This window comes from Haliaeetus leucocephalus, unplaced genomic scaffold (assembly GCF_000737465.1).
Source record: "Haliaeetus leucocephalus isolate CR32 unplaced genomic scaffold, Haliaeetus_leucocephalus-4.0 Scaffold157, whole genome shotgun sequence".
Lineage (NCBI taxonomy): Eukaryota > Metazoa > Chordata > Aves > Accipitriformes > Accipitridae > Haliaeetus > Haliaeetus leucocephalus.
This window is the reverse complement of record NW_010972593.1, coordinates 1,465,243-1,491,414: the sequence shown is the minus strand read 5'-3', so window position 1 is coordinate 1,491,414 and position 26,172 is coordinate 1,465,243. Positions and strand designations below refer to the sequence as shown.

At 42.3% G+C, this 26,172-nt stretch overlaps 1 protein-coding gene across 3 annotated transcripts; it reads right to left on the bottom strand.

Moving 5' to 3' along the window:
• Window positions 1-1,950: 1,950 nt before the first annotated feature.
• On the bottom strand, window positions 1,951-24,170 carry TIMM44 (translocase of inner mitochondrial membrane 44 homolog (yeast)). 3 transcript variants are annotated; one of them, XM_010562265.1, is made up of 12 exons: window positions 24,068-24,170; window positions 23,406-23,576; window positions 22,840-22,920; window positions 20,179-20,328; window positions 17,532-17,671; window positions 16,944-17,029; window positions 14,972-15,064; window positions 14,497-14,621; window positions 12,837-12,887; window positions 10,737-10,826; window positions 6,903-7,013; window positions 1,951-3,221 (listed from the first exon to the last, which is right to left on the bottom strand). In XM_010562265.1, exons 1-12 carry the CDS (start codon window positions 24,095-24,097, stop codon window positions 3,102-3,104), a joined length of 1,248 nt encoding a protein of 415 aa, XP_010560567.1. In that variant the 5' UTR covers window positions 24,098-24,170; the 3' UTR covers window positions 1,951-3,101. The 3 variants fall into 3 exon arrangements, with proteins under 3 accessions (XP_010560567.1, XP_010560568.1, XP_010560569.1); XM_010562266.1 differs by lacking the exon at window positions 24,068-24,170 and adding an exon at window positions 23,775-23,858; XM_010562267.1 differs by lacking the exons at window positions 23,406-23,576; window positions 24,068-24,170 and adding an exon at window positions 20,797-20,967 and having other exon boundaries at window positions 22,840-22,903.
• Window positions 24,171-26,172: the final 2,002 nt, after the last annotated feature.

Here is a 26,172-nt window from a genome sequence, read left to right as displayed (position 1 = left end):
GTTCCTCCTCGGGCAGGATCCTGCCCACAGACACACCTTCCCACATGCTATAGAGGATGCTTGTCATGACCCACAAGATGTGGGGAAAGCGGTTTCAAAAGCCTGGTGAGAAGCCTGGTGAGCAGCCAGGCTCCCACTCCCACCCCATCCCAGTGAGGCTCTGCCAAGCAAAGCGGCAGATCTGAGATGCCCAGAGGTCCACCCGACCCGCGAACAGCACCCAAAAGGGACATGGGGTGTGCCTGGAGCCCTGGCTCCATCGGAGGCTGAGCCTGGGCAAAGGTCTGAGAGAGGAAGAGCCAGGCAGCGACAGCCTCCATCCACCTCTCCCACAACCACTACAGCTCTCAGAGTTGAACAGAGCTTAGAGATGGTTCAGTTTAGCAGTTGTGATTGCTGCTGCTTCTTGAAGCTCCCTCTTGGGTCCTGGGGCTCTCTGACCCAGCCAGGACAGCAGCTCACCAGCTTGTTCATGGGGAGGAGCAACCCCCAACTTCCCAGGCCCCTTGTCACGCACCAATTTTGCTGAAAAACCAAGAGGTGGATTTAAGCGCAGAGTAACCTTGAATCCCGAGGTGACGAACAAACCCACACTGCAGACCCGACTATGGTGAACGCCTGGCAGATGCAGCAGTCACCATGTACATGCCACAGGCTCCCTCGGGGAGCAGCCAGCACCACAACTTGCTGTGCAGGGAAGGGTTTTCCATATCAGCAGTATCACCGGAGCACCACCAGCTCTGCCCCCTCTGCTCACTGGGGACAGGCAGGGCTGACTGCCACTGCAAACTGTGACCCACCATTCACAGGTTAAGCCAACCAACACGAGATACTGCTATCCTAACCACGACTGGGTTACCACAGCTGTCCTGGGCAGACCAATTAATTTTTACACTCTTAATTCAGATCTTTTTTTTCCCCAACACCAGTTATAAAAAAGTGAAAAGCACACTGAGTAAAAGAAGTTTTGCAGATGCTTCATAGAAGCATCCCGAAAGTCTTGGACAACAGGTTGCATGTACATACCCAGGCTGTTGTAGACTCCTGTCTGATCGGTGACTGCCTGCATCCAGCTACTGAGGAAGCAGGGCAGGAGACGAACCAGTCTTTATTTTCAGAGAGCACTGACTCAATTTCTGCACGGTCTTGGTGATGAGACTTTCCCCAACCCCAGTGAGGTTCAAGAAGCACCTCAAAGATATTTGTTGTCCACATGCATCTGCATTCAGTGGTCCAGATGTTCAAAAAAGGGTAAGTCCCCACACACATGATACAGCCTGAGTGCAGAGATGTTACATGGGATCTGCCCTGAAAGAGCCTCACTGAATTGAGCCCCACATCAAACATTCATCCACCATTTCTGAAAGCAGTCAGATATAGGGATTCCCTATTTAATAGCCGATTTCCGCATTGTGGAATTTATTCTGTTCAGAACTTTAGTTTGTGTACTAGTGCTTAAGATATTTGAGTAAAAATCTGCAATTATTTCACTGGCAAAAGCACCAGCGAGAAAACTGTGTGACTAGGGAGGCAGCAGTGACCATGTCCCACCCACAGCCTGCCCTGAGAACTGCAGAAATACCTAGGTGGCTGCCAGACAGCTGGTCTGGGCATCTTCTAAGGGGACAGGGCAGACTCTGCTATTGAATTTGCCACACTCATCACCTCTCACTCTAGGAAAGCTGCTACAGTTAAATGTCTCACCCAAGGGCTCTGAGATAATCCCATTTACATTCAAAGGAACTGATCCGGACACTCAGGAGAGAAGGAAGAACTGGCAATAGTCTCTTTAATCATAATGTCAAGGAAGTGCTGTCCTGCATCACCCTGTTTTGCGGACAGGCAGAACGCAGCAGGAGATCAGTCCTTTGATTTCCTATTCCACAATCAATATTTTTCCCCCCAACCTCACTTTCCATTAAGAGGAGGCAGCTGACAAATCAACCCACATCACAGCTCTCAAAGTGAGCCTCTAGCAGAAGCCCAAAACCCAGAGTCCATGTCAGCGTGCCAGCAGCTCACCCTCTGAAGTCTTCCAATTGCTACCTGGGACTCCCAGGCCAGGTGTGCCATCCCCCTGTAGCACATGTCCGTCTGGTGAAGAAAGCCATGCTTGTAATGCACTTTACACAGTAGGTGTGTGAACTGCACCCTCTTTTCTCATCTCACATAATAAAAACCTGAGCTACAAGAGGTGATGTTCTACCTGTTTATTTACTCATTGGTTGCTCATCTTTCCATCCCTACTCCTGACTGCTGTTGTAGCACTCTGCCTGCTTCCTCATAGCCAGTCACAGCCTGTCTCCTCCACACCATCAGATGAACCCAACAGAGGAATGCAGTTGTGCGCTTTTTAGTGGTACCAGCTGACACAATGAACAGAACACCAGAAACAATAATGTTCCCCCTGCAAAGCTGTGGATATATCAATATTATCACTGGCAGCAAACTCCACCCCTGCAACTGGCCTCGAGAACCTGCCTGATGATGCCAACACCTCCATTCTGACTCTGCTCCATGCCAACAAAGAGTCATGTGCAAAGTCCTGATTGTATTTGGTTTAGTAAAGTGCAAGACACTGCAGCAACGGAAGGCTTATTGGTGCAACTTTGTACAAGACATGTATGTTAGCTAAGACCAGCGTGCCTTAAAAGCACCTCTAAGATCTTTTCAGGGATGCTTTGAGGCCACCAGAGGATGACAGCAGATGGGAACTAGACCCATCACATCTCACTCTCCGATACCCACCTCTGTCCATCACTGGAAGCACTGGGAAACATACAGGACCCAAACCAGCCTCCTTCAGCCACAATTAAAAAAGGAGCCAACAGCAGCTGCTAGTGTCTTAGACCATTCACGTTGAAATCTACCGTACATCCTTACAGTGCAATGCTACACAGCAAAGTGTAAGGCAGATATGTCAGATTTGTCCAGTTCATTATAGGGATTGGTATAACGAGCACACACTGAATAGCCTGTTCTTCTGAAAAGGAACCAGTCTGGCCTCTTTCCCCCACAGTCCATCATACAGCAGATGGGTGCAAGTTCAGAGATGGTGTTGCTTCAAGAGAGGTACAGGAAGCCCTTGGATGCAATTCTTCTCAGAGAACCTGCTCAGTGCTCGATGAGGAAATGTCCAATAACCTCCATGCAGCATACGGGTTGAGTTCATCCTGGTCTCTGCAGAGTGCCCACACGTACAGCATCCGCAGAACCTTGTCCTGCAAGGAAAATCCTGTCATTAGAGTGTGCGTGATGCTCACAGACTTCCTAGCTCAGAGCTGATGGGGACATGCTCCACACTTCCTCCAGAGACTGTTCTTGTGATTTTTCTCTCTGGTTCTAAGCCTGAAGGTCCCAAGTAAGGATAGCTCCAGCAACATCTACTAGACTGTGGTTAGAAACTTATCACAGTCGGGAACAGATAAACTTTTGATTTCCAAAAACAAAACTAGGGTTTCCAAATATCTCTGGCTGACATACATTACCTGGCACCACTGCCAAGTTTGATAATATTTGACCTTATTTCTAAAGATAAGTTTCTCATTTCAAATTGGTTCAGCTGCCAGGCTGTATTGCTCTCTGTAACCTTCAATCAAGTTTAGGCTCTTTCCTGCAGCTCTAACTCTGCCTCTCCCACATCAGCCTGTGAGTGGCTCAAATTAACAAGAAATTATTATCACTGGGTCTGAGGAGAGACAGAGAGTAAAAAACCCCAATATTTATCAATGAAAATCAGATCATACCAAGTCCAGCCACAGACACACACTAATTCTGCAATCAAATCTTTGCTGTGCAAACAGTGCTTTCACCATACGGGGTTACAGACTGAAAGAAAAAACTCTTAAGCTTTTCCATCCTTGATGCATGTACTGAGAATGACAGCAGTTTTGTTCATAGTAAGTGAATAAGGATGAAAGCCATATCTCAGCACATCCTGAGGCCATCACTCATGGTCTTATAAAAATAACTCCCTGAAGAGTCGCTGCAGCTACCTGTGACAAAGTCTCTGCCTCTCCCATGAGAGAGGTGACACTGCCCATCAGAGACTGGGCTGCCAGGAGCCCAAATCTGGCACAGTGTCACAGATCCATTCTGCAAACCAAAGGTTATTTTATCATCTAACCATTAACCATGGAGAGTATTTCCCTCGGACAAGAAAGTACCACTGAGGGATCAGACTGTGCATTGGCTCAGTTCCCAGATGTGTACTTAAGTACTACAGTTTTGATCGAATGTGTGAATCTTTATAGGTTATAATTTAGGTACACAAATGTGAGGGGGGAGACTTTCTGTACCAGACCAGTCATTAGAAAACTAATGCTTTAGAAATATCACATATCATAAAGCCATTTTTTTCTTGCTCAGTGTTTCAGAGGATTAATTTGTTTCAGCTCTGCTCAGAAGTGTTAAAAGTGATTGAAAACTTGAGTCATACAGATGTTTAGGATATGTCAGAAGGAAGAGCAGAAGGGACAAGAGAAGAAAAACAACAAAACTTTTGCCTGCTCAAGACAGGCTGTACATTGATGTACTAATCACAGCAATGCTAACAGATCTTTCCTGAGTATAGAACACTAAGTATAAGCTCAAGATGACATAGGTAACATAACTGATTTAACATTGCCAGTTGAACCTTAACCTGTATGATTTTTGTGATTCGTGATTTTCAAAGTCCATTTTGTAAGATTGTGTATGGAAGGCAATTTAATCATACACTTCAGCATCAAAGCTCTGCTACATCTGGAAAAGTTTATGTTCTTGAACATAGGATTTCTGAAGGGATGAACAGCAGATAAGCTTAAGAGTTGCTGGTGATCTTGCAGCATGCAGTACTGAACAAGTAACACAGCTTTCTTCCTGGAAATGAGACGTGATGAAACATAAAAATTACATGTTTCCAAAGCAGTGAGATTTCCGGTTTTCCATTCTGGTGCTTTTATTAATAGGGTACATCTTAATCCTCAATGTACAGTGCATGCTGCTGCATATATTCACAGAAAGTGGGACAGCAAACATGTGGACTCCCAAAGGCAGATTTCTATCATGGCCATGCATGCAAGGTGAAAATTTGTCCTTTAATCCCACAGGCTGCTATGACAAACAGCATCCTGTCTCACAGTCCTTCAGGACCTAATTTTAAAAAGATTCCCTTGACTTCGCAGCATTGCTCGATGGGTTGTCTAAGGCCTCATTTTCCCAGATTGATTTTGTGGTGCTCCATGGGGATCCCCTATGTTAACTACCACAACACCGGGTCGAACCCCGTCACAGGCTGCCTGGTCTCCCCACATCTCACTGGGGGTGAGCTTGCAGCACAGCAGTGGGAACTTGAACAATTGCAACTAGGTAAAATATCGCAGCAATTACAAGCATATGATTTCTATTTAGAGAGTTTACAATTTGAGACTCCTTCTTCCTTGAACGTCATTTGTTCAATACTCTGCAGGAGCAGCTCAGCAGTTAACACCAAATCATAGTTACCAGCCAGCCTGCACCTGACATTTGATTAAAGCTGAAGTTTTGTTTCCAATGGAGAATTTTAATGCATCTCCTTGATTTAATGCTGCTCCAGAGAAATCAGACAGCGAACAGACTTTGATATCCTGTTCAATAATTATCACATCAATATCTATCTTCTAGGAATGCAGTAATTTAATGCAAGAAATCACTATATCAGCTGCTCCTCCCCTGCAGTTGATGTGACAGATTGTAAATCAGTCCAGATGGACCCCATCATTAAAATTAGTCCCTTTTTTTGTAAACTTACAGCCTGGACTGAAGAGAATGGCTGCAAAAAGCCAATATTTATTAAATGCATGTATTAATTTTAATGGAAGTCTGCTAGAAACTGCCAGCTCCAGGCATCTCACAATGTCCCCCATTATATATCATTAAGCTACTTAAACATTGCACAGACACAATGCAAGCCAGAGCTGTCTGGATAGCCAGCCACTTGAGAACAAAGGTATTCCAGAAAACGGACAGGCTCCTCGAGCCTGCTGTGTCATTAACTCTGGTAACAAGCATATTCTGTGGTTACGTCTGACAAGCTCAGTTTAGCATCACTCACAACAAAACAGGCAGGCTGGATTCGCAGTGTTAAAAACTAAACCACAGTGAAGTACAATCCACAGAGATGCCAGAGATTTGCTGCACAAATCACCCTATGTCAGAGATTCCTACTAGAAGCCTGTACCATGTACAGCATTTAATACAACTGGATATGGGAGAGTTTCCTGAAAGTAAAGGCTTGTGGCGCTGTAAGGTATTTTGTGTAGTGAGGCAGTAGCCAAAAACATTAACTCGGTGATTTTCCCCATCTCCTGCAAATGACTTAACTCCAGCTCCCACCTTGTTTGCCAAACATCTTTGTGCTCTGTTCTTATAGTGCCCTTTACGAAAGGAAAAGGGAGAAAGAAAGAACAGGATCAGGTGGAAGTTGTGTGATGGAGTTTTAATCTACAGCAGGACAGTTCAATTCTGTCCCAGAGGGTGCCAAAGGAGCAGAACTCGCAGGCAGTAACTGCAGGCAGGGAGAGTGCTGGCCAGGCACACCAGCAACTGGAAGGGAAAGCACTGCTGGTGGTCATAGCTCCAGCTCCTCTCCTCAGTGTGAATTTAAAATATCCCTTTCTCTGTCCATTCTAGATGTTTGCAGACTCTCCTCATATACAATAATTCTCAATTAATGGGTCATAACACTTGGAGTCTGACAGGAATAAATACCCCAAACTGAGCTGAACCAAGACCTTACCCACAAGATGCAATATTACACATACCAGCGAATGGAGTATGTGCAGACACCCACTGCTCTAGATGCACCTAGATGAACCCATAACAACTGAGACGGCTAGCAGAGAACGCAGGGAAAGTGTATACAGTCGATAAGCATCACTTACCGGATCGCCTTCCACCACTTCCCCTTTCTGGTTCTTAATTACCATCACGACCTGAGCCTGAAAAGTGATGATTAATACTGGTCCCTGCTCCATCATCTTCCCCATAGCCAGCTGTAATGAAAGAAAACTCCATGAGAAAACAGACAATTTCTGCAGATTAATGTAAAAGCACCAAGTATTTAACACAACTGCTATGGCTTGACACGTCTAACAATCCCATCTTCTCCCTGAGCTGAATCTAGTTATTTTAATCAGGTTACACCTGCTTTGTTAATACAGATGCTGTAGACCTGATTGCAAAGCATTTTCCCCAAAACTTTCCCTGTACTTAAAAGCTTTCCCAAAATTGTTCTGAAAGCTTTCATAGTTTTTCCAAGTCTAAAAATCTGGGAAACGTGAACAAGCTCTGTTTCATTATTTCCAAATTAGAAACCAAAAATAAAAGAAAACCTGCTCTTAAAATAATAACATTTTCTGAAGAAAGTACATCAACTGAAGTTTTTTCTCTTGCTTTTAAATGAATCTTCGACAAGAAGTTGTACTGAACTAGATAAAAAGAACTAAGTAACAGGACAACTTCAAGGTGACAACCTTTAATTTGACAGGATTTTTTTTCCTCTATTCTAAGGTCACTCCATTAAATATTTGAAGAACTTATTAACTGAAATGCAAAGAGGAATGGAGAATTAAGTTTTGCTTCCCAAAGCTGTGCTCTTAAATACAACCCTCTTTCTGCCTCTTTTGTGGGAATGCAGTATGCTACAGAACATCTTGCTCTTCAGTAACTCTGGAGTTACTGGCTATGTTACCCAAAAAGGTAATCATACTACCTCAAACTTAAGGAAGCATGATTATACTCTTTTGTATATGAGAGATACTGTTTCAAAAACACTGCATTTTATCACGTAAGAATGTATCACAAGAGACAGTTACAAGACCATGCCAGAATTCACAAAGGCATATATATATATTTTTTATTTTTTTATATATTTTACTCTCCCCTGAGGAAAACTCAGCACTACTGCAATGCTCCTTTGCTTAATCGGAAGGAATCGGTTTCCTAGCTCTGCAATAACTCACACCATCCCAGTCCACGCTACATTTCTGGAACCAGCCTGACTCATTCAGCAATGCATAATGCCTTCCACCCAAGTACCAAAAACCGGATCTCATGGCTCTTTGTCAGACCAGTTTCCATGACAGACATTTTATATGACGCCACTTGGCATCGATAATTTGACAACATAAATCTGCATGTGGGTTTCAAGGAGGAGGAGGACCGTACCACTGACCAGGCTGTATCCCTTATAGGCACAAAGACTTCCATACTGGTATTGCTTTATTTTTTAGTACTATGATCCCAAAAAAGCTATATAATCAAGACAGTATTTATATCACTCCTCCTACACTAAGTTCAGAAACTCCGTTTCACAAGTCACATACTTAAAACTACATTTAGGCAGCCAAATAAATAGTCCTAATAAATATCAAGGATCAAAATATCATTAAATTTAAAGGCAGCAGATGTCTAGTGAAGTACAGAGTGCTTAAGCAGGTATCTGGAACATGAGTTCAGATGCTTATGTTTGAAAGACTTGATTTCATTTCTAACGCTGCAGGCTTTGCAGCATGTGAATTCCCTTAAATCTTCTAAATGTTTGGGGTTTTTTTTCCCAAACTCACTGAATTGTTTTTCTGGATGAGAACACTCAACATAGTCCCATAAATCTCCTATAGGGAAAGACATTTAAAAATTTAAACACACAACACCCTTTATCCCCCTCCCTTGCAATACAGACAGCATAACAAGAACTGCACTTGTTTATGTTCCATAACCATTTTCCAGCTAAGATGTAATTTTCTTGAGAAATTTCATGCAAAAATACAGGCATCTAAAACAAGTTAATAATGAAATGTCTTTCCAGCCACCACTCAGAAACCATGCACAGTTCTATACTAATTAGCACCTATAGAGGAAAGGTTATTTAGCATACAATGAAATGAAGTCTCCTAGACACTAACAATACAGAAAAACCTTTGGCTTAAGATGCTTAGAAAAAAGCAATCATGTTTATTACTTCCATAGCTTTAATTTTGTTAGACCACATTATTTATTGCTGAAAATAATCAAGAGAATTGCAGATGCCACAGAAATCTTCCTGCTAAATTGGCACATGCTTGCAGTTAATATTCAGAGTTACTAAATATGTAGGAATGGCTTCCTCTGTACCCAGACAGATGAGAGAAAATGAGAAGCCTATCAAGACCAAAAGGCAAAACAGTCCTAGGAAGAGGACCAGGCATTAGCCTTTTGTGTTAGGAAATGCCCTGTAAATAATCTTCTTGCTCTCTCTAAAGATATGTGGTCATTAATCAAGTCAGTTCCAGCTTTTCTTTCGTAGGGCTACACAGGTCAAATGAAGTCTTTTGCTGTGGGACATTTCCTCACATTTCTGGTGCTCTCCTGCACCCACTCCAGTTATTTAATCATGTGGGCACAAAAAGAGAGACTCCTGCACAGGGCAGCAGATGGTGATTTTTCTCTGTCAGTAGTCCTCCTTTCAGCAGACCACCAACAGCATCAGATTTTGCTCTCTTGGTTTTCCATGATGGTTGCTGAATTCTTCCTGACTTCTTGTCTTGCAGGGGTGTGACCGCAAGTAAGAAACATCTAGCCAGCCAATACACCCAACAGCATCTGGAACAGCTCGCACTTTCTGAACAGCATCCTTTTATCACCATGCTCCATTTCCATACCTTGGACCAGATCACCGCTGGGTTTAGACCCCTGTTAAATAGCTCTGTGTTCTCTGTTCCTATGGGAATGACCCTGCAGCTGGCTTTATGGTAATTGCCTGAATGGATTCAGCCTATAATTTTGAGTATAATATTGCACAGCTGCAGTGTATTGGACAAGTATACCATAATACTCGGTTCCAACAGAAACATGTACTGAATGTTGCTGCCTTTGAGTTAGCACCTTTGATGACAAAGGCAAACAGCTGATTTGACTTCAGACTACTTCCACACATGTTTTAAAAGCACAGCTGCCCTGTTCCTCTTCTCCCCTTGCACATTTCCTTTGAGGCAGAGCTGGTTGTGGGATATGAAAGGTCTGACTAAAGGTGGTAATTTCTTTGAGATACCTTTGCCATTGCAGGAAAGAAAGATCTGAAAGACAACTTGGGGGCCAGTGACAGATGACACTAAAGACTTAATTAAATGAAAGTACTACTGTAGACTTACTGCTAAGTGCAACAATAACACCTCTGGCTCCTCAATTAAGGGAAGCACAGAGAGCATTACGAACATGCAGACATTTAGCCAGAGTCCCCAACTACCAACACTGCTCCTAAGGAGGCAGTGGCTCCACTCACAGTCATTATCTCCCCACTCATCAAGAGCCATCCAGAACAGCAGTTATGTCTCTCTAACAGCCATTCCAGCACAACACAACCTTGAGTCACAGAAGTTCTGTGCATTATCATCCAGAGTAAGCACCAACAAAGCCCTTCATGAAAGCACTGGGTCAGTGCTATTTGCCTTTATTATTAGCCTTTCTCAATGTATATGCTGGTGATTAAGACCAAGGTGCCCTAACAGAGAGGAGACAAACCACAATGCTGTAACTTAGGCTTGATCACACAGTAGCAAATCTGTCCCATGAGCTCTCCCCTTCCAGCAGCGGTGATCTGTTCCTCTGTTAGCAGGAACAGCAAATACCAGGGTAGCACGAGGCAAAAAAACAGCAGTCAGAGCAAAGAAGAAAACCCCTCCTTAGGTCATGAGTTTCTAATTCATCCCCCAAGGTGAAAGATAGAAAAGGACACTCACGTCAATGTTGTCAATGTCAAGAATCCTGGAGTGGAACTGGAGACCCATGGCTTTGGCTTGCTGGATTGGATGAGCAAGCTGACTGTAAGTCTAAATGAAGCAACAAACTTGTGTTACATGTTTGAATTTGTTCTGTCACAAAGAAAAAGGGATTTTCTGCTTAGAGAGAACCACCAAAAAAAGACAAGAAAAAAAGTCAGTTTTTTTCAAATATGCTGAACACATACGTCTTGCAAGGTATCAAACAGCTACAGCAAATGCTCTGGGCTTCACATAACCAAATTCTCACTAAAAATCCCACCTCCCCTGGCCAGAACAGGAGCTCCACCATTCACAACAGAGTAAGTACACCGAGTGCACCTGATAGCCAAGGCGCTTGTGATTCTGATTTGACAGCAGACAAGGAGAAACAGTCTGGGAACCAAGCTATTTTCCTAATACCCAGCCAGACCCTGGAGGCAGACCAGCATTTCCTGGCTCCTTTTAGGCACATGCACATATGCTTCATTATTTATGCATCGAGAACTGTTGTTGGAGACAGTGAATTTCTACTTGCTTCCAGCATTATCACCATATTCTTGGCAGGTATCAAACAAACAGGAGGCAGTCCCCACCTACCTCCCCACCATGGATCTTATAACCTTCATCACAAGCATTTAAATGCAAATATCCTACAGAAGTTACTGGCAAAGTCACTAGAGCGAAGCTGGAGTTACAGATCAGGGATTCTGAGGACAGTAGGCAAAGACAGCTCTATGAACCACAAACTATACCTAAGCCAGTGGGCTGACAGCAACCTGCAGCTCAGCTGGTATACCTGCCACTTAAATTTTTGCTTTACTGATTTGTATTCCAACACCTTAGTGATCAATATCACACACTTAACACTTGTGGCATGATTCTGTTCAAGAGACTTCATCTCCTGGATTCATATTAATAGGACTCTCACGTCCTCCCTTGGCTTATTTTACGGATGATTCTTGACTTACGAGCTTAATTTTTAACTACAACTAGCTTAGAAGGGTTTGCTTTTTGTCTTACAAACTGCAGTGAATTTGCTACTTCCCTCTAGAGATTTGAGAGGAATTCTATGGTGTCATTTCAAAGGTTGCTTGAACCAATAAAGAACTTTCTTTACTTTCAGACTGCTTTAAGTATCTTACTCTTATGTAGTGCAATATTGTTACGAAGATGTTAATCACAACAATAACGCAAAAATTAAATACAAAAAATTGCCTCTTCCAGCGTGTGCACTTCCAGCCCTCTGGTGGTGGTGATCAGTAAGGAGAACATTTACTTTAAGCAGTTAAATTATTTCAAAACAGAAAAAGTGTGGGTCTGCACTGCCTACAACACAATTATTTTGGAGCAGAGTGAAGACCAGAACAAATGTCCATCTGTGTTGTCAGGAAAGGATCTGCTTTCACGAAGTGAAGAGGACAATAATGCAATCACTGAATCACAATCAATTCATATTTACCATTTCAAGAAGTGCATCCAATACTGAAAATCTATCCCAGTACAAAAACAAAATCAGTTTTAGTACAACAAAACAAAATTCAGTTTTCTCCAGTGAGATCATCTAGGCTGCAGATCATCTATGCTGCAATTTCAGAAAAAACTTCAGCCTGCCAGGATTATTTGCTGGGATACTGCGGTGGAACTGTGTTTGTGTAGTAACTCCAGGGTCAACTTGACTCTGTAAGCAGAAAAGCATCATCTTTTTGGGTCAGCTCACACGTCTCTGCACCTTCTCACCCCATATCTGGGATACAGGCTCTACTAAAGCCCATCCCAATCAAGAAGGGCAGTGCAGAACTAGAGCTAATTAGACTAGTTTGAGCTTACCTCTTGGTTCGCTATCTGTCTCTAAGGAAGCTCTTCTCTCATATCCAGACTATTGCAGAAGTTCAGCATGTACACTTGACTGCATTAGAGTTTTATAGTATGAACATGTTACATGGGGAAGCAGCTGGGCAAAGCAGGTAAGCAGCATCATAGATATAACAGTTGGACAGCTTGCAATCAAAGAAAGCACAATATACCTACTTACAGGAGAGAATCATAACCTTTTCAGACATTTTTAGTAGCTCTACTTACCGCTTCATAGCACCAATCTTTGAGGATATCAAGCTCTCCAGACATCATAGCCTAAGAAAGGAAAATCAAATAAAATATGAACTTTGAAATCACCTCCTATACCAGAGAGTTGAAATTATCAGCACTTTCAGCAGCAAACTACTTTAAATTCTACATCTTGTGAAACCCTGAAGAAGGACAGGAGCCTCAAAAGAGGAATAGCAGTAAGAACTTCTATAAACACATACATACTGAGTCAGATGTACATAAACCTTCCAATAATTAAGATAAAAAGCTATCTTAAACCTTCCTGTCCAAAAAGTCAGCAGAATGTACACTACCCAGACATCGTGGGAGGTGGGATCTAACAGAAGCAGGAGTACAAGCCAGAAGTAGAGCTGCAGTTTTCAAGACTGCAAAAAATTCAGGGCACAGAATGAACAGAAGAATCATGCTGCAACTCATGAAAAGGTTTATCTTTAAAACACGGTATAATAAACACCTGGAATTCATAACAAGACAGATGCTGGGAATTCAGCAGATTTCAAAATAAAGTTAGTTATACGTGTCAGGGCATTTTGCAATATAATGCCTACAAATCATACTTGATGGCATCTGTAAGCTGGCCGCCTACAGTTTGAAAAAACCTCTCCTGTGAAAAATTCATTCTCCAAGAGTCAAGAGCCCGCTTTTTGCAGCTTGCTTTAGTGACACGGCACCATTAGGAAAAGCAGATTCACTACAGCAGGCCTGTCTTATTTCCCTGTCGACATTACAGTTCCAGTCACAGATCTGATACACAAGTCAGTCACTACAAAGACAGCAGTGACAAAACCTAACTATGCATCAGTTTCGATGTTTGCATCTGTAAGCACCAGATTATTTTTTATTCACCCTATAATGCTACATCATGTGTATTAGTATGTATCAATGTGAGATACGATCACTCACCGCAATGTATTATAGGATGAGAAAATAACACTTTGCTCCCTCAGCATTCGTTTATCTCCTCAAGCCTCAGTTTTAATGTCTCATACAAATCTCTCATAACAATTTCTGCTGTACTTTTTCAAATCCTGTACTTTCAGTCTGTCTTTTCTGACATACAGTTACAGTGAGAGGAACTATATCCATTTATACTTGAGGTCACATCCTTCATCAGTGCTATCCTCTCAGTGGTTTTATACTTCAGTCTTTAAAAATACTAAGCTCCACATACTTCCTTGACTAGTGCCAGAAATATTTTCACTCAACCATTTGTCATGACCTGGTCTTCTTCCCAAGCAGTTACAGATCACTTAGAATCCAGTAGTACATAGTACATTCTTTCCCTTATCAATATTTGATATCATCATTTTCCCAGTACTGTTCATTCACCTACTTCACATTGATCCCTCTGACACCCATATCATTTCTCATGGGAGAAGATGGTTAGTTGTTTTCGAGGCCAGAAAAAAATTTGCTAGTCTACTAAATTATGAAATATGGTTTTAAACTAAAATGATATGTGGGATTCTTTTCCCAAGGTTATCTCATGTTCTGTGCAAAACTGGATGCTTGAGAAGCAAATACTGTCACAGTTTTTAATTTTAGCATCAGAAAACTAAAAGAAAAATCTTCCACATTACAGTAAAAAAACCAAAAACCCCAACAAATGCATCATACTCTACCCCCACCTTACCTCCAAGACATTGGGGATTATATCATACTCGCACTGCTTTAAAAAACGATCTTTGTCAAAGGATGGATCCACTTTGAGTATCTCTGTCAAAACCTCAGACATTTCTGTCTTCGAGAACAATCCACCTAATAAAACAATTCAGTGAGACTGATGGCACGACAACCGCCGCCAGAAAACAAGATAAAAACCTTTGGTTATATACCAGAGGGAAGGAACAGTCACCTGGGAATGACTGCAGACTTTAAGCTAGGCTTGAGATTTACCCCACATAAGCACTTGACATCGCACTGCTCTTCTGATCCTGTAGCAGGTTGCTACACTGCATGATACTGGATAATGATCCATGCAAAATATTATAAAGCTCCAGAATCTGTCCCAAAGGTTAGTAACACATGGAGGATAACAGCACTAACAGTCACCAGGAGCAGAGCTAAAAGGCTAGAGAGGCACTTTCACAGCAATGGTGAAACATTACCTATTAAGTCAGTGACTTTGTCTGTGACAGCTCTGGAAGCTCGAATGAATGCATTATCACTTTCATCATACTTCATTTTCATTTCAAAGAACCCTGAAAGGAGAGGAGACATGAGCAGCAGTGTCCTTCCACTACATTCCTGAATTAGGAAACAACATGCAATGGGTTGCAGATCAAACCTGATAGTTCTCTTCTAAATCTCTGTGTTGATTAACAAGTATAAATTTCAAAAGTTACTTTTCTCCTCATCTTCCTGCAATGTTCTTAACTATTAATAACTGTCACTAGGAGAATGATAGTTTCTCTGACTTCAGCTGCCAGAAACTCTGGACCTTCTATGCAGATTTCCAGATAGAAAATACACTAGACTCGCTTACACCAGTAACAGTCTGCTTACACCCCTTGAGATTCAGTCTGCTACAAGGAGTAGCAGGATGCAAAACCAACATCAGAAAGTTTAACTGGGCGGAGGGGAAATCAAGAATAGACCTTAAACCTTGCCAATTTTTAATAAAATAGCGCTACATCAGTAAGGATGCAGTTTTTAAGCAGCTCTATGTACTTCTCAACCTTGATAAGAAAGCAAGCCAAGCATATCACAAAACTACAGAATGCATTGATGGGGAAGGAGAACTCCAGCAAAGCAAAATCTCAAAGGCAAAAAGAAGGGCAGGGGGTGAAGAAAAAAAAAAAAAAAACCACGCAACAAAAAAAACAAAAACAAAACATTTAAGCAAGCAGGCATTGTTGCAACAAACTAAGGGCTCAACCAACCCATTATCTGTCTCTGGACATCATCAGATGGACCAGAACTGCAGAAGGTAGTTGCAGGATAATGGGCCCTGCAGGGAGGCTTCTTCCCACCACATCAATTAACATTTGGAATCCTGCCCTGAAGCTTGTGCTCCTTCCAAAAAACACACAGTGTTCTTGGTACAGGTACATAAAGGGAGAACATACACTGTAGAGGCTGCTACAGCCACAGCTGCAGTGTTGCCTGAATTGCAAAACCACAGTCTTGGATGCATAAAATCTATCTAGAGAATGCACAGAGCTCATGCAGATGTCACAGGAGTGGAGGATGCAACATGTGGGGAGTTTTAGGAGCTATAAGCATCTCTTCTTGGAAAGGTGTCGTGGTTCAACTCCAGCTAACAAATAGGATATAAAAACCTATTCTTGCATACCTCCCAAGGAGCTCCACTTTAAAAGAAGTTGTGAAGAAACACAATCCAAAGTTAATTGTATGTTGCACTTTTACACGGTCTTTTTGTTCCTTAACAAGTCATTTACCCTGCAGTACACTGGCAGCAATTATTTTGATTTGTTGAAGGATTCTGGTCTCAGGCTTCTTTATGCCTTTCAGAAACATTAAGTGTCTAGATAACTATCAAAAGTTATTGCCCACTGCAGTACAGATATTCAGTATTTTTAGGTTTTGCAATAAAAACAGAAAGGATGCAAAGTCCCACACATTCCAGAGTTCTAAGCAGATGACAACAGAAACCAGCTCACTGAAGACAAGATTTTTCCTCGTTATAAGCTCAAGGTCAGGGAGAAGAGATCTGCCTGCCCTCTCCCTGGTGACATGCCTGCATGCATGCCCTGGCCCCTTCCCAGTGCCAGAGTAGATCTGACTAGAAAAAAAATAGAAAAAAAGAACAGAGTTCAGTTCTCTTTAAGCAATGGCGAAAGCAGGTTTTGGTACCTACAGGGAGCAGGGACTGATCAAAAACAATGCCTGACTGGGGGAGGGGTCCAAACACAGATGGAGCAGCTTAGAAAAGCTGCAGTGTTGTCAACTACGCCTACCTCCCATTCACACCACCTCACAGCAACAGCTACAACAAAAAAAAAATGGCTATGATTTGCATTATGTTGAGACTACTTGCACAGATGGCATTAGATCCAACACAGCAAGAATCAGAACAGGGAAAATAACGTGCTACTCCTTTGTCTTTGGAACACTTACTATTGAAGACCACATTGTTGTCCTTGAAATCCTTCCACTGCTGATACCATTTTGAGTCTTTATGCAGCACCACACCCATGGCCTCCCTAGAAAGTGCAGAAAACATGGCTACTTGTGAACAAGTAACTTACAGCCGAGTGAGAATAAAAAGGAGGACATCCTGACGAGTATCACTGCAGCATGCAGTATCACTGAGGCTGATACACCACATAAATGATACACAACTTAGTGGAGCAAGGCAGGCAGAGAAAGCAAACAAGCTCAGACTTAGTCCTGCCAAACGTAATTCAATAGCAAGACGTTAGCACTGAGAAAACATAACACATGTGCAAGTCAAAATTTCCTGTCAGAACGTTATGTACCCACTTCATAATTTTTAAGTACCCAGTTTCACCATCGGAAGATTCAGTATCATCAACTTATGCTGCAAATCTGCTCTCAAACCTACCTGCTCTGCTAGGTCACGCCTCACCCCACAGCCTCACTTCAGCACTTGGATTTTAACCACCCCTGACCCATAGTTAAGTTTTAAAGTTTTTATCAAATTATACACAGAAATATTCACCCTAAATTACATCCAATACATACTCATTAGCTTCAAATATTCGCTCCTCTTTAATCCTCTCGCCTGAGAATTCTGTTCTTTTTCGTAGTCGCTCCGGACGTTTGTAAGGACCAGTCTGCCCTAAAACACTTTCATCTATTTCCTTCTTAACGGTTTCTACTCCCTGAAAGGAAAAGATCCCTATTAGGTTGATTTACGGTTCCCCACCTTTCCCAGAAACTGAAAATTGCTTCTGTTGAAGAAAAACAAAGAAAAGAAAAAAAAAAAGGTGAGACACCACAGGTTATTCTCCTCTCCCTTACTCAGCAACTGCTTCTTTGCTGATGTTTACTAACAAACACACCAGTACCAACGCCATCTGCTTAAGAAGTTAACAGACTAGGACAGGAAATGGATGGTTGTATTGAATCAAACTGAAGAAAAAACCCAATATAGTAGAAGCAATGGACACAGTCAAACCTTACAGCTGATAAGGGGGTAACATCTACAGAGTTAAAATTGGAATAAATCACATCAGAGGAAGGCAGGTGTATCAGCCCCCAACAGCAGCCAGCAGCTGCTGATAGAATGACAAGCCCCAGGCAGAAGGAAGAATGATTCCTAGTATCCAAAAGTAGAGGAAAAGAAAGACTTCAGGACACCAACAACTAACTGCAAAGCCACCTGAAAGGTCAACAAAATCCAGGTTCTAGGCCCAAGCTTAAACCAACAGAAGTATTGCTTTCCCCAAAACAAAAAGGATCCTCACTTTTTATAGAATTCTGGACACCTTCTAGCTGAGAAAATAGCTTCAAAACAAACGGGTTTTGCCAGAGAAGAGATGGCGGTGGGGGCAGGGGGTGGAAATCACAGTAGTGGAGCTTATACTAAAGGAGAAAGAGGAGATATTCTCCCCCTCGGGTGAGGCTACATCAAGAAAAAGGACTTGATAAATCTGGACTGATATACATCTTGTCGGTGAACAGCTACATCCTTAGTTCAGATTCTGCCAAGAGGAAGCTGCACCCTACCGCAACGATTGTTGGGAATTTTTGTCATACACTTCAAGAGGGATTGGGACTACAAGGCATTTTTAGTGTTTCTCCTTCGTCTTGGCTGCTCTACTTTTATTACTGAACTTTTGAGCAGTACTTTCTCTAATGACTGTACCTACAAAAGATCTGTTGCACAGTAAGTACACTTTCCTATTACAACTAGACACATGCAGGCAGAAAGGGTGTGGTTTTTTTTATAAACACTCCATACAGCTTTTCCCAATTTGCATTTTTATTTAGAACATGTAAGTTATGTAGCCCAAAGCATCATGTGGCTTTATGGGGGCTGTTATTTTTCAACTTTATTTTATGCAGGAATTTTCTGGAGAACACACCAAGCGTCCAACACAGCATTGCCAATATAAGCCATCCTCCCCTAATGAAAGCCAGTGTGACTCCATCCTGAAGAAAGTTACAACAGTGCTCAGGGCCTAGATGGAATAGATGTCAGAGACCTGATATGAAGCAGAAATTAGAATTTAAGTGACTTTAAACATCAAGGATAAGCAAATAAAAAGCTCCAAAGCTCAGTCTGTTCCTACTGCCTATAAAACACCATCTAAGGGACCTGGCAGAGAAGAGAACAAGACACAAGCCCTTGTGGATATCACCTAGCTCTAGATTATACAAATAAAATATCTCTTAAATACTGAAGCAATGGGGATCTCAAAATGAGACTACTACTACTATAATTTCTAAGATAGAGTACTTGGGTTTCTGAAGCAGTAGACTGAATATTCTAAATTCTACATACATACTAGAAAGTAAAGCAAAGCTGTAAGAACTGTTCATAGCCTATAAAATGTCTGTGAATCAGTTAAATCTGACAATGAATCAAAAGGTTTACCCGTTTACAGGGAAAACAAATCTTTAAGCCTCAAAAAATTTACTCTAAGGTCCTATAAAATCATTGCCTGCTCATAAGGTCTGGCCTAGCAGCCTGCTTCATAGAAGGAACAAACAGTTCTTAGATTAGGAGGCTGCTGCAGTAAGATAACAGGTTTCATTACAGAAAAAGAAAAAAAAAATAATAGTGTATAATGTGACCTGCAGCTATGGCTAGAAGTGACCTTTAGCAGATGATGTCTTACTAGAAACACAGAAAGAGGGGAACTGACATGACTGATGCAACTGATACTCCGCCTGGCCTGGTACCTCCTCGTACAAGGGCTAAAGCCAAGGCTTCAGAGGAAGCATGAGAAACCAGTCAAGGGGAACACTTCTTTTTAGGCTAATTGCCAGTTGATTGGGTGACATCAAAACATATGAGCGCTTATGTATTTTCTAGAAAAGGAGAGCTTTAAGCAAGCCAGTTTTTTCCCCAAGAGTACCACTAGTACCTGTCTACAGAAGACATTTGCTACCCTACTCCACAAGCACAGCAACCAATTTTTTCAGTAACACATTTTAGCAGAAGCTCAGCTGCTCGAGACTTACACTTTTCTAGGGTTGTTGAGTGAATGCTAGACCTGCACAACACATCTCCTGAATTTATCAGCTTATTCCAATGGCTCACAAGGTCTTGCTGTAAGAATTTTGCATTTAATTTTATACTCAGCACAAACTTGCACATAACTTCATGTTAATGAGCTGTGTCCACAGCACTGGGTCCTACAGAGGCATAGGACTTATGTACCTGAGAAATAGCTTTGAAGGCTGCTGTCTTGCCTAATTTCTCTCCTCCTTTTGTCACTGACTCCGCAGACTGCTTTGCTGTTTTTGCTGCTTCTTCCACACCTTCCTTTATCTTTCGGCCAATATCACTCTTACTTACTTCATCAAAACTCTGCAACAGAGCAGAACAAGAAAGAAAAGGTCATTTAAAGTGAAAACTTATTCAAAGTAAGTCCTCTTTGTGAATGCTAAAGATCTCCTAATGCACACATTACAAGACTAACCAAACCTAGGATGAACACACAGTTAAAAGTCACAGGGGAGACTTACCAGGACACAGTGGCTTGGCACTGCAGCATCAGTCAATACTTCTGTGCAGAACAACAATTTTAGCTACTTGTGGGACCATACGCATTTGTAATAGTTGCTACCCGTAGATTTAAAAAAATACATTTTTTCCTGACATCAACGAGAAGGACCAGTGATGCCAGAGTTAAAATACCCTACCCCTTTCTTTGAAACAATCAGGTAGCTCTCGCTTCTTAAGAAAAGGTATAAAAGTGGTTGAGATAGCTCTTTGCTATGCAACTCTTCCTGCAAAATTAGGAAATGATTTTCTCAATCCAACATCTTCATATACATCACTTTGGCTGTGTTTACAGAGCCAGGATCTCATATGCAAGAGGTTAAAAGGACTCTGACAGTAGCTAGTCACCCTTTCATTCTGAACTGGCACAGATCAGATCCTCGATGATCTCGCAAATCTCACTGGCAGCAGGCAACCAGTCCTGGATAGGTCACAAGCCACAACCTCAGAGGAAGAGAAATGACAGGGTAACAGTATGAAATGGTTTTCCCTGTTTTTCAATGAGATTTGGCTAATAAAGATGCTTATAGCACCCTCCACAGTACTGAAAAGATAATGGTTATGTCCACATCAGCAAAGAGCATTACGTCCACCTCATAACTGTACACACAGTTAAGCTACGCCAAAGCACATTTAGACAGAATGAGAGTGAAGGAGCACAGCAGAGTGGGGACCAGGTCCACAAAAACTTCATATTGCACAGGGTTTAAGTCCAGTATTTGGCTGGCTGTTTCTCAGTGGGGATCCTGCACCTGACTGCAAGTGGTGGGAACAATCACACAGGCTTTGATCTTAAACCACTGCTGAAAACAGCTCAATTGACTCTGCTCTGAAGCAGCCTAGCCATGAGCATGAAGTCCATGCACTTCAACTGACAGATAAGGAATAGCCTCCTGAAGTACCTCTCAGTGTAACTTACTGCAGATGATCTTCATACTCCCTTTAAGAGAAAGAGCATAAGTTTTCGGTCACCACTGATTTAATTACTCTAATCAATACAAGGGAAAAACAAGATTCAGGTGCCTGGGAGTAACTGTCACAGCAACAACGCTGCAACAACAGCCCTTCTCCAACTCTTCTACCTCAGTGCCACCTCCCGGGTACTGACAGGTCTACAGCAGAAGGAAGGCTCTCTCCTCCTCCTTGTGAGAGCCTTGAGACTCACAGCAGTTGGTGCAGGCTGAGCATGCAGGAATCACTGGGTTACCAGAGCAGCAGGCCCTGTCCTGCGAGTCATTCCCTGGCTCCTCTGGAAGCAAAGGGGGGAGATGCTGAATGGTTGTGGACTTCACAATGTTGCCCATGCTGAGAAGGGGGCAGAAAAGAGGGAATAAGGAATAAAAGGTCTTGCATCCCACTGAGGACTGCCCAAATAGCCCAGTTTTGTACCAGCTGAATTCACAGATACTGTAACACTGCAGATCAGCTTCTACTGGTGCCACATGCACCTGATTTATTCCATATTTAAAATAGTATCAGGAAGACTCCTCAGAAATTTACTCCAGAGATAAAAGTCAAAGCATACTAAACACTCAAATACATCTGCTGCCTGGATGAACTCAGACAAGAAATTAAGTAAATGAGCACAAGCTGCAGTGCTTAGTCCCAGCCTAAAAAATAACTTTAATTCAATTGCTTAACAGCAGATCTACATATATATACACAGCAATCTTTAAAGTCTTGAGCCTAGAAGGGAAGACACTCATACCTGTTAGGTGTGAACGACGCCCACTCCTCCAGGCATTTTGTTATTGCCAAGACACACAGAGCCATGGGATCACTTACAGCATGCTGAGAGGAGAGCACTTCAGCTATACCACCAACACTTCTACTTACAACACCTAGAGCCTCTGATGTTGCAAGTCTTTTTCAACATGCAGCAAGAAGCCCAAAGCCCTGTCACATTAGTAGCAAAAAGTGTCTGTGAAGAGCATCACATCTCCTAAACAACCTTCCTGGGTGATCTTCCAGCACTGCTCTAACTGCCCTCCAATGGTAGAACCACCTTCAGGCTTTTTTTACTGCTAGACAACGCAGAACCATAAGGACCATCTCCAGTCTGCAAATCTGTGAGGAATCACTGGACAGTGACTGTCCTCTGACCATACACTAACTGAATAGGAAATCTATCATACACTATTGCTGCAATTTTGTTAATGACTCTGGCCTTAAAGATTCAGAATAGTGATCACCTTTGGAATAGCAACCAGCTTGCACCAAGAAGAAAAGAAAGGGTGATAATTCAAAGGCACACAAAACACATAACCTTAGAGCAGAGCTGCCTTAGGGAAAGGTTCTTCCATAGCTGCATTTTACCTCTTTAACTGTACCAGTTATTTCTTCAAGTTTCTTTTTAATCACTTCTGAGGTCTTTACTGTTTCAGATTCAATGGTTTTCTGTGGAAAAAAACATGCTGCATGTAACTACAAGGACAGAAAATACACAAAAACAGTTTAGCACATAGCATACACCATTAATACTGTAATTGAGGGCAAAAAGGGCTACATCTTAGGGAGCACACTACTTGAATAACCAGAGTCAGCATTTCATTTTTGCAAGTAATGCTGTTTATAGTTCTTCAAAGAATGCAAAAGTAGTATTTAAATACTGCCAACATTAAATTTAATGTATCATTATTTTATCTGCTCATTATTTGGCAAATCCAGTGAAGGGTCTACTGGAAAGATTTTCAAACCAAAACACCACAAAATCCAAAACACTCTAAGACATCCATTTACCAGTCAGTAATTCCAGCCAAGCAGAACTTCTCATAAAAATAGACATGCTGAACTAAACAGTTTGTTTGCAGAAAGACTCAGAACAGTGATAGCTCAGTGACTGGGCAATGAAAATATTAAAGGAATTCATGAGGAAGACTTACATATTTCCTCCTTGCTTCTCGAAGTGCATCAGATTCTTCTAGCTTTTTAGCTTCATCTCGGAATTTTTTAATACTTTCTTTCATCTCCTTGTTTTTTGCTAATTCCTGTTTGATGTTCTCCACAAAACCTGATATAAAACCCTTTCTTCCTCCAGAAGAGTAGCATCTAGACTAAAGGAAATCATTACATGTTGTAGAATCCAAAGAGACATTAAATTAAACAAGTATCAAAGCCAGCAGGTAGATTTACTTAAGCCAAGCACTGGGTCACTTCTAACATATTAAATGTTGTGGAAAACCTTGAAAAAGCAGCAGCTTACCCTCAAAACAGCCAGATGCCCAACACATTTCTAATACCCTGTGAAGTACCTCTATATAGCCATTAAAAAAGATGCTTCTCCAGAGGAGGTTTAACTCCAGAGGTTAGTTCAGGCTGAAACAACTTGTTAGATGAAGTTACCAGAGCACCACTCCTGAACTCTGTCTCTTGGACTCAGCTACTACAAAATTCCTTGAGTTCATCAGATGTATCTTAAAAAGTGGAAGCTTTCAACTTAGAACTGGTGCTTCTCAGAAACATATCCACATCTAGTAGATCAGTACTCTAATGGGAAACCACTTTTGGCCTGATACAAAAAAAAAAAAATCAGCTGTTAACCAACCTGATGAATCTCCAAAGCAGGCCTGCTCATTCTATACACTGTACCCCTGTGGACTGCAGGAACTGGGTATCTTCTGGATATAAGCCATATGCCACTGATGAGACATTTCTGCAATGAAAACATAAGATCAGGTTAGTGCACAAAACAAGGTGACAGGAGTCTTAAAAAGAGCCAGGGGAGAAAGGAAAGAACACTGCAAATAGACAATATTCACTGGTCTTCTGGGAACACATCCTAAGTGCTCCAAGAAACATTGGACGCTGGTTTGGTAAGAGTCATCCATGAAAACTCTGCTATGTGTTTGAGCAGCACTATATCCACTTACAAGTTCATTTCAATAAAACCAAAGTTGCGGTCCAAAACGGGGCAATACACTTTTCATAATCACTTGAGAAAACATACGTGCTTCACAGAACCCTGATTTTATGAAAACGGTGATCACAAGTAAATGTACCCTTGAGGTGAAATATTTGTTAGCGATGAGAAGCATACCGTTTTTTCTAGGAAAACTGGCTGCAAACATAACTTTCTCCTGACTGTGGAGGAAACCCAGGACCCCTCCATATATATGTGTGCTGCTGGGAGTCAGAGACAAACACCTTTTGCCTCGAGTCACAGAACAGAAAAGATACACTAGATCACAGAATGATCACTGAGAAATTCTGCTGCACATTGCTGAGATCACAAGCTGCAAATTCTTGCATCATGTGGCAAATCCTTCAGTCCATTATCCTATACTGAAAGCAGACTATGCAGAGCTTGTAGATTCTTGTTTTTACTCCCTATTCGGCCTATCCCTGGCCTCTAGTCAGGCAAAAGCTGAACCTTTTACCTCAAAGTAACCTCCTGATCTTGATTACCAAATCATGCAACCCAAGCTCTTTCTCTACCAGACCATCTCTCAAACTACTCATCCTAAAAAATACAAAACCTGCAAAAAAAAACCAAATCAAATGGGCTTTGCCAATAAAAGACTTTGGAAAGCAATTTGTAAGCAGAGAATATTTAATTCTGTGTCCAAGCTAACAATATCATGTCCCTCTCTTTATCAGGCTCCTAGATGTTGAAAAGATTTTGTAAAGAGCCACACCGTCCGGTCCTGTGGCTTCAGTGATGGCACTGCCAAACACCACAAGCTAAATCCAGACTTTACCTCTGAGAAGTAATGGCATAATTGCCCCACGTATCCTGCTGGCCCAAAGACATGCGCTACATTAACTCACTGTTTTCTGCGCTTCTGTTAAATGACATCTTTTAAATTCAGCTGCCTCTTATTTATTGCCTCTGTAGTTATACCTAAGTTGGATTGCTGAACTTGGCACTTTAAAGTCTATATCAAGGAAGGAAATAACCCCCACAGCCTACCTTTAAACCTTGCTGCCCAAGTCATCGCTGAGGCCAGGCTTTGTTGCAAGCAAGAATAAGATAGGTATTATAGGCACACCTTAAAAATCTCTATTAACTGTAAGAACAGCATTAAAACCCAGGGCAGACTGCCTGCTGGATTTAACTGATTGCAGTTTTTGACCGAAGGAGACGTTCTTCCATGCGACTGAGCAGAAATGCTTAATTCCATGTTTAACGTTGGGCACAAAAGAAGATCAACCACCTTCAAAGCACATCATGCTACCAAGTGGCTTTTAAAGCCAGAACCTTTGCATTCAGTTCACACACCCGTTCACCTGCTCGCCACAGTGGGAAAAATCTCACGTTTAAATTTAAACCTTGCAAAAGGCCATCGGTGGAGCAGCTCAGCCTCACAGAGAGCTCTGTGAAGACTCCCTGGAAGCTCCAAGACCTATCTGGGCTAAACGGGCCTGGGCTGTCCCTTGCTGAGCTTGACGGCAGCGCAAGAAGGGACACCGAAGCGGGGAGAAAAGCCAGCGCCTGGTTCCATTTGCCATCAGGCGCCTTCAATGCGGGCCTGACAGCCCTCAGGGCAGGGCCGCAGCCGGGCCGGTCGCTCCACCTCAGCAGCGCCGGTACCTCCGCAGCGCCCGGTGCGACCGGGCAGGAGGTGAGAAGGGAGGGGAGAGGAGGGAACCGGCGGCTGGGCCCGGCTCCGGACGGCACCCGCCATCCCAGCCCAGAGCACCGGGCGCTCT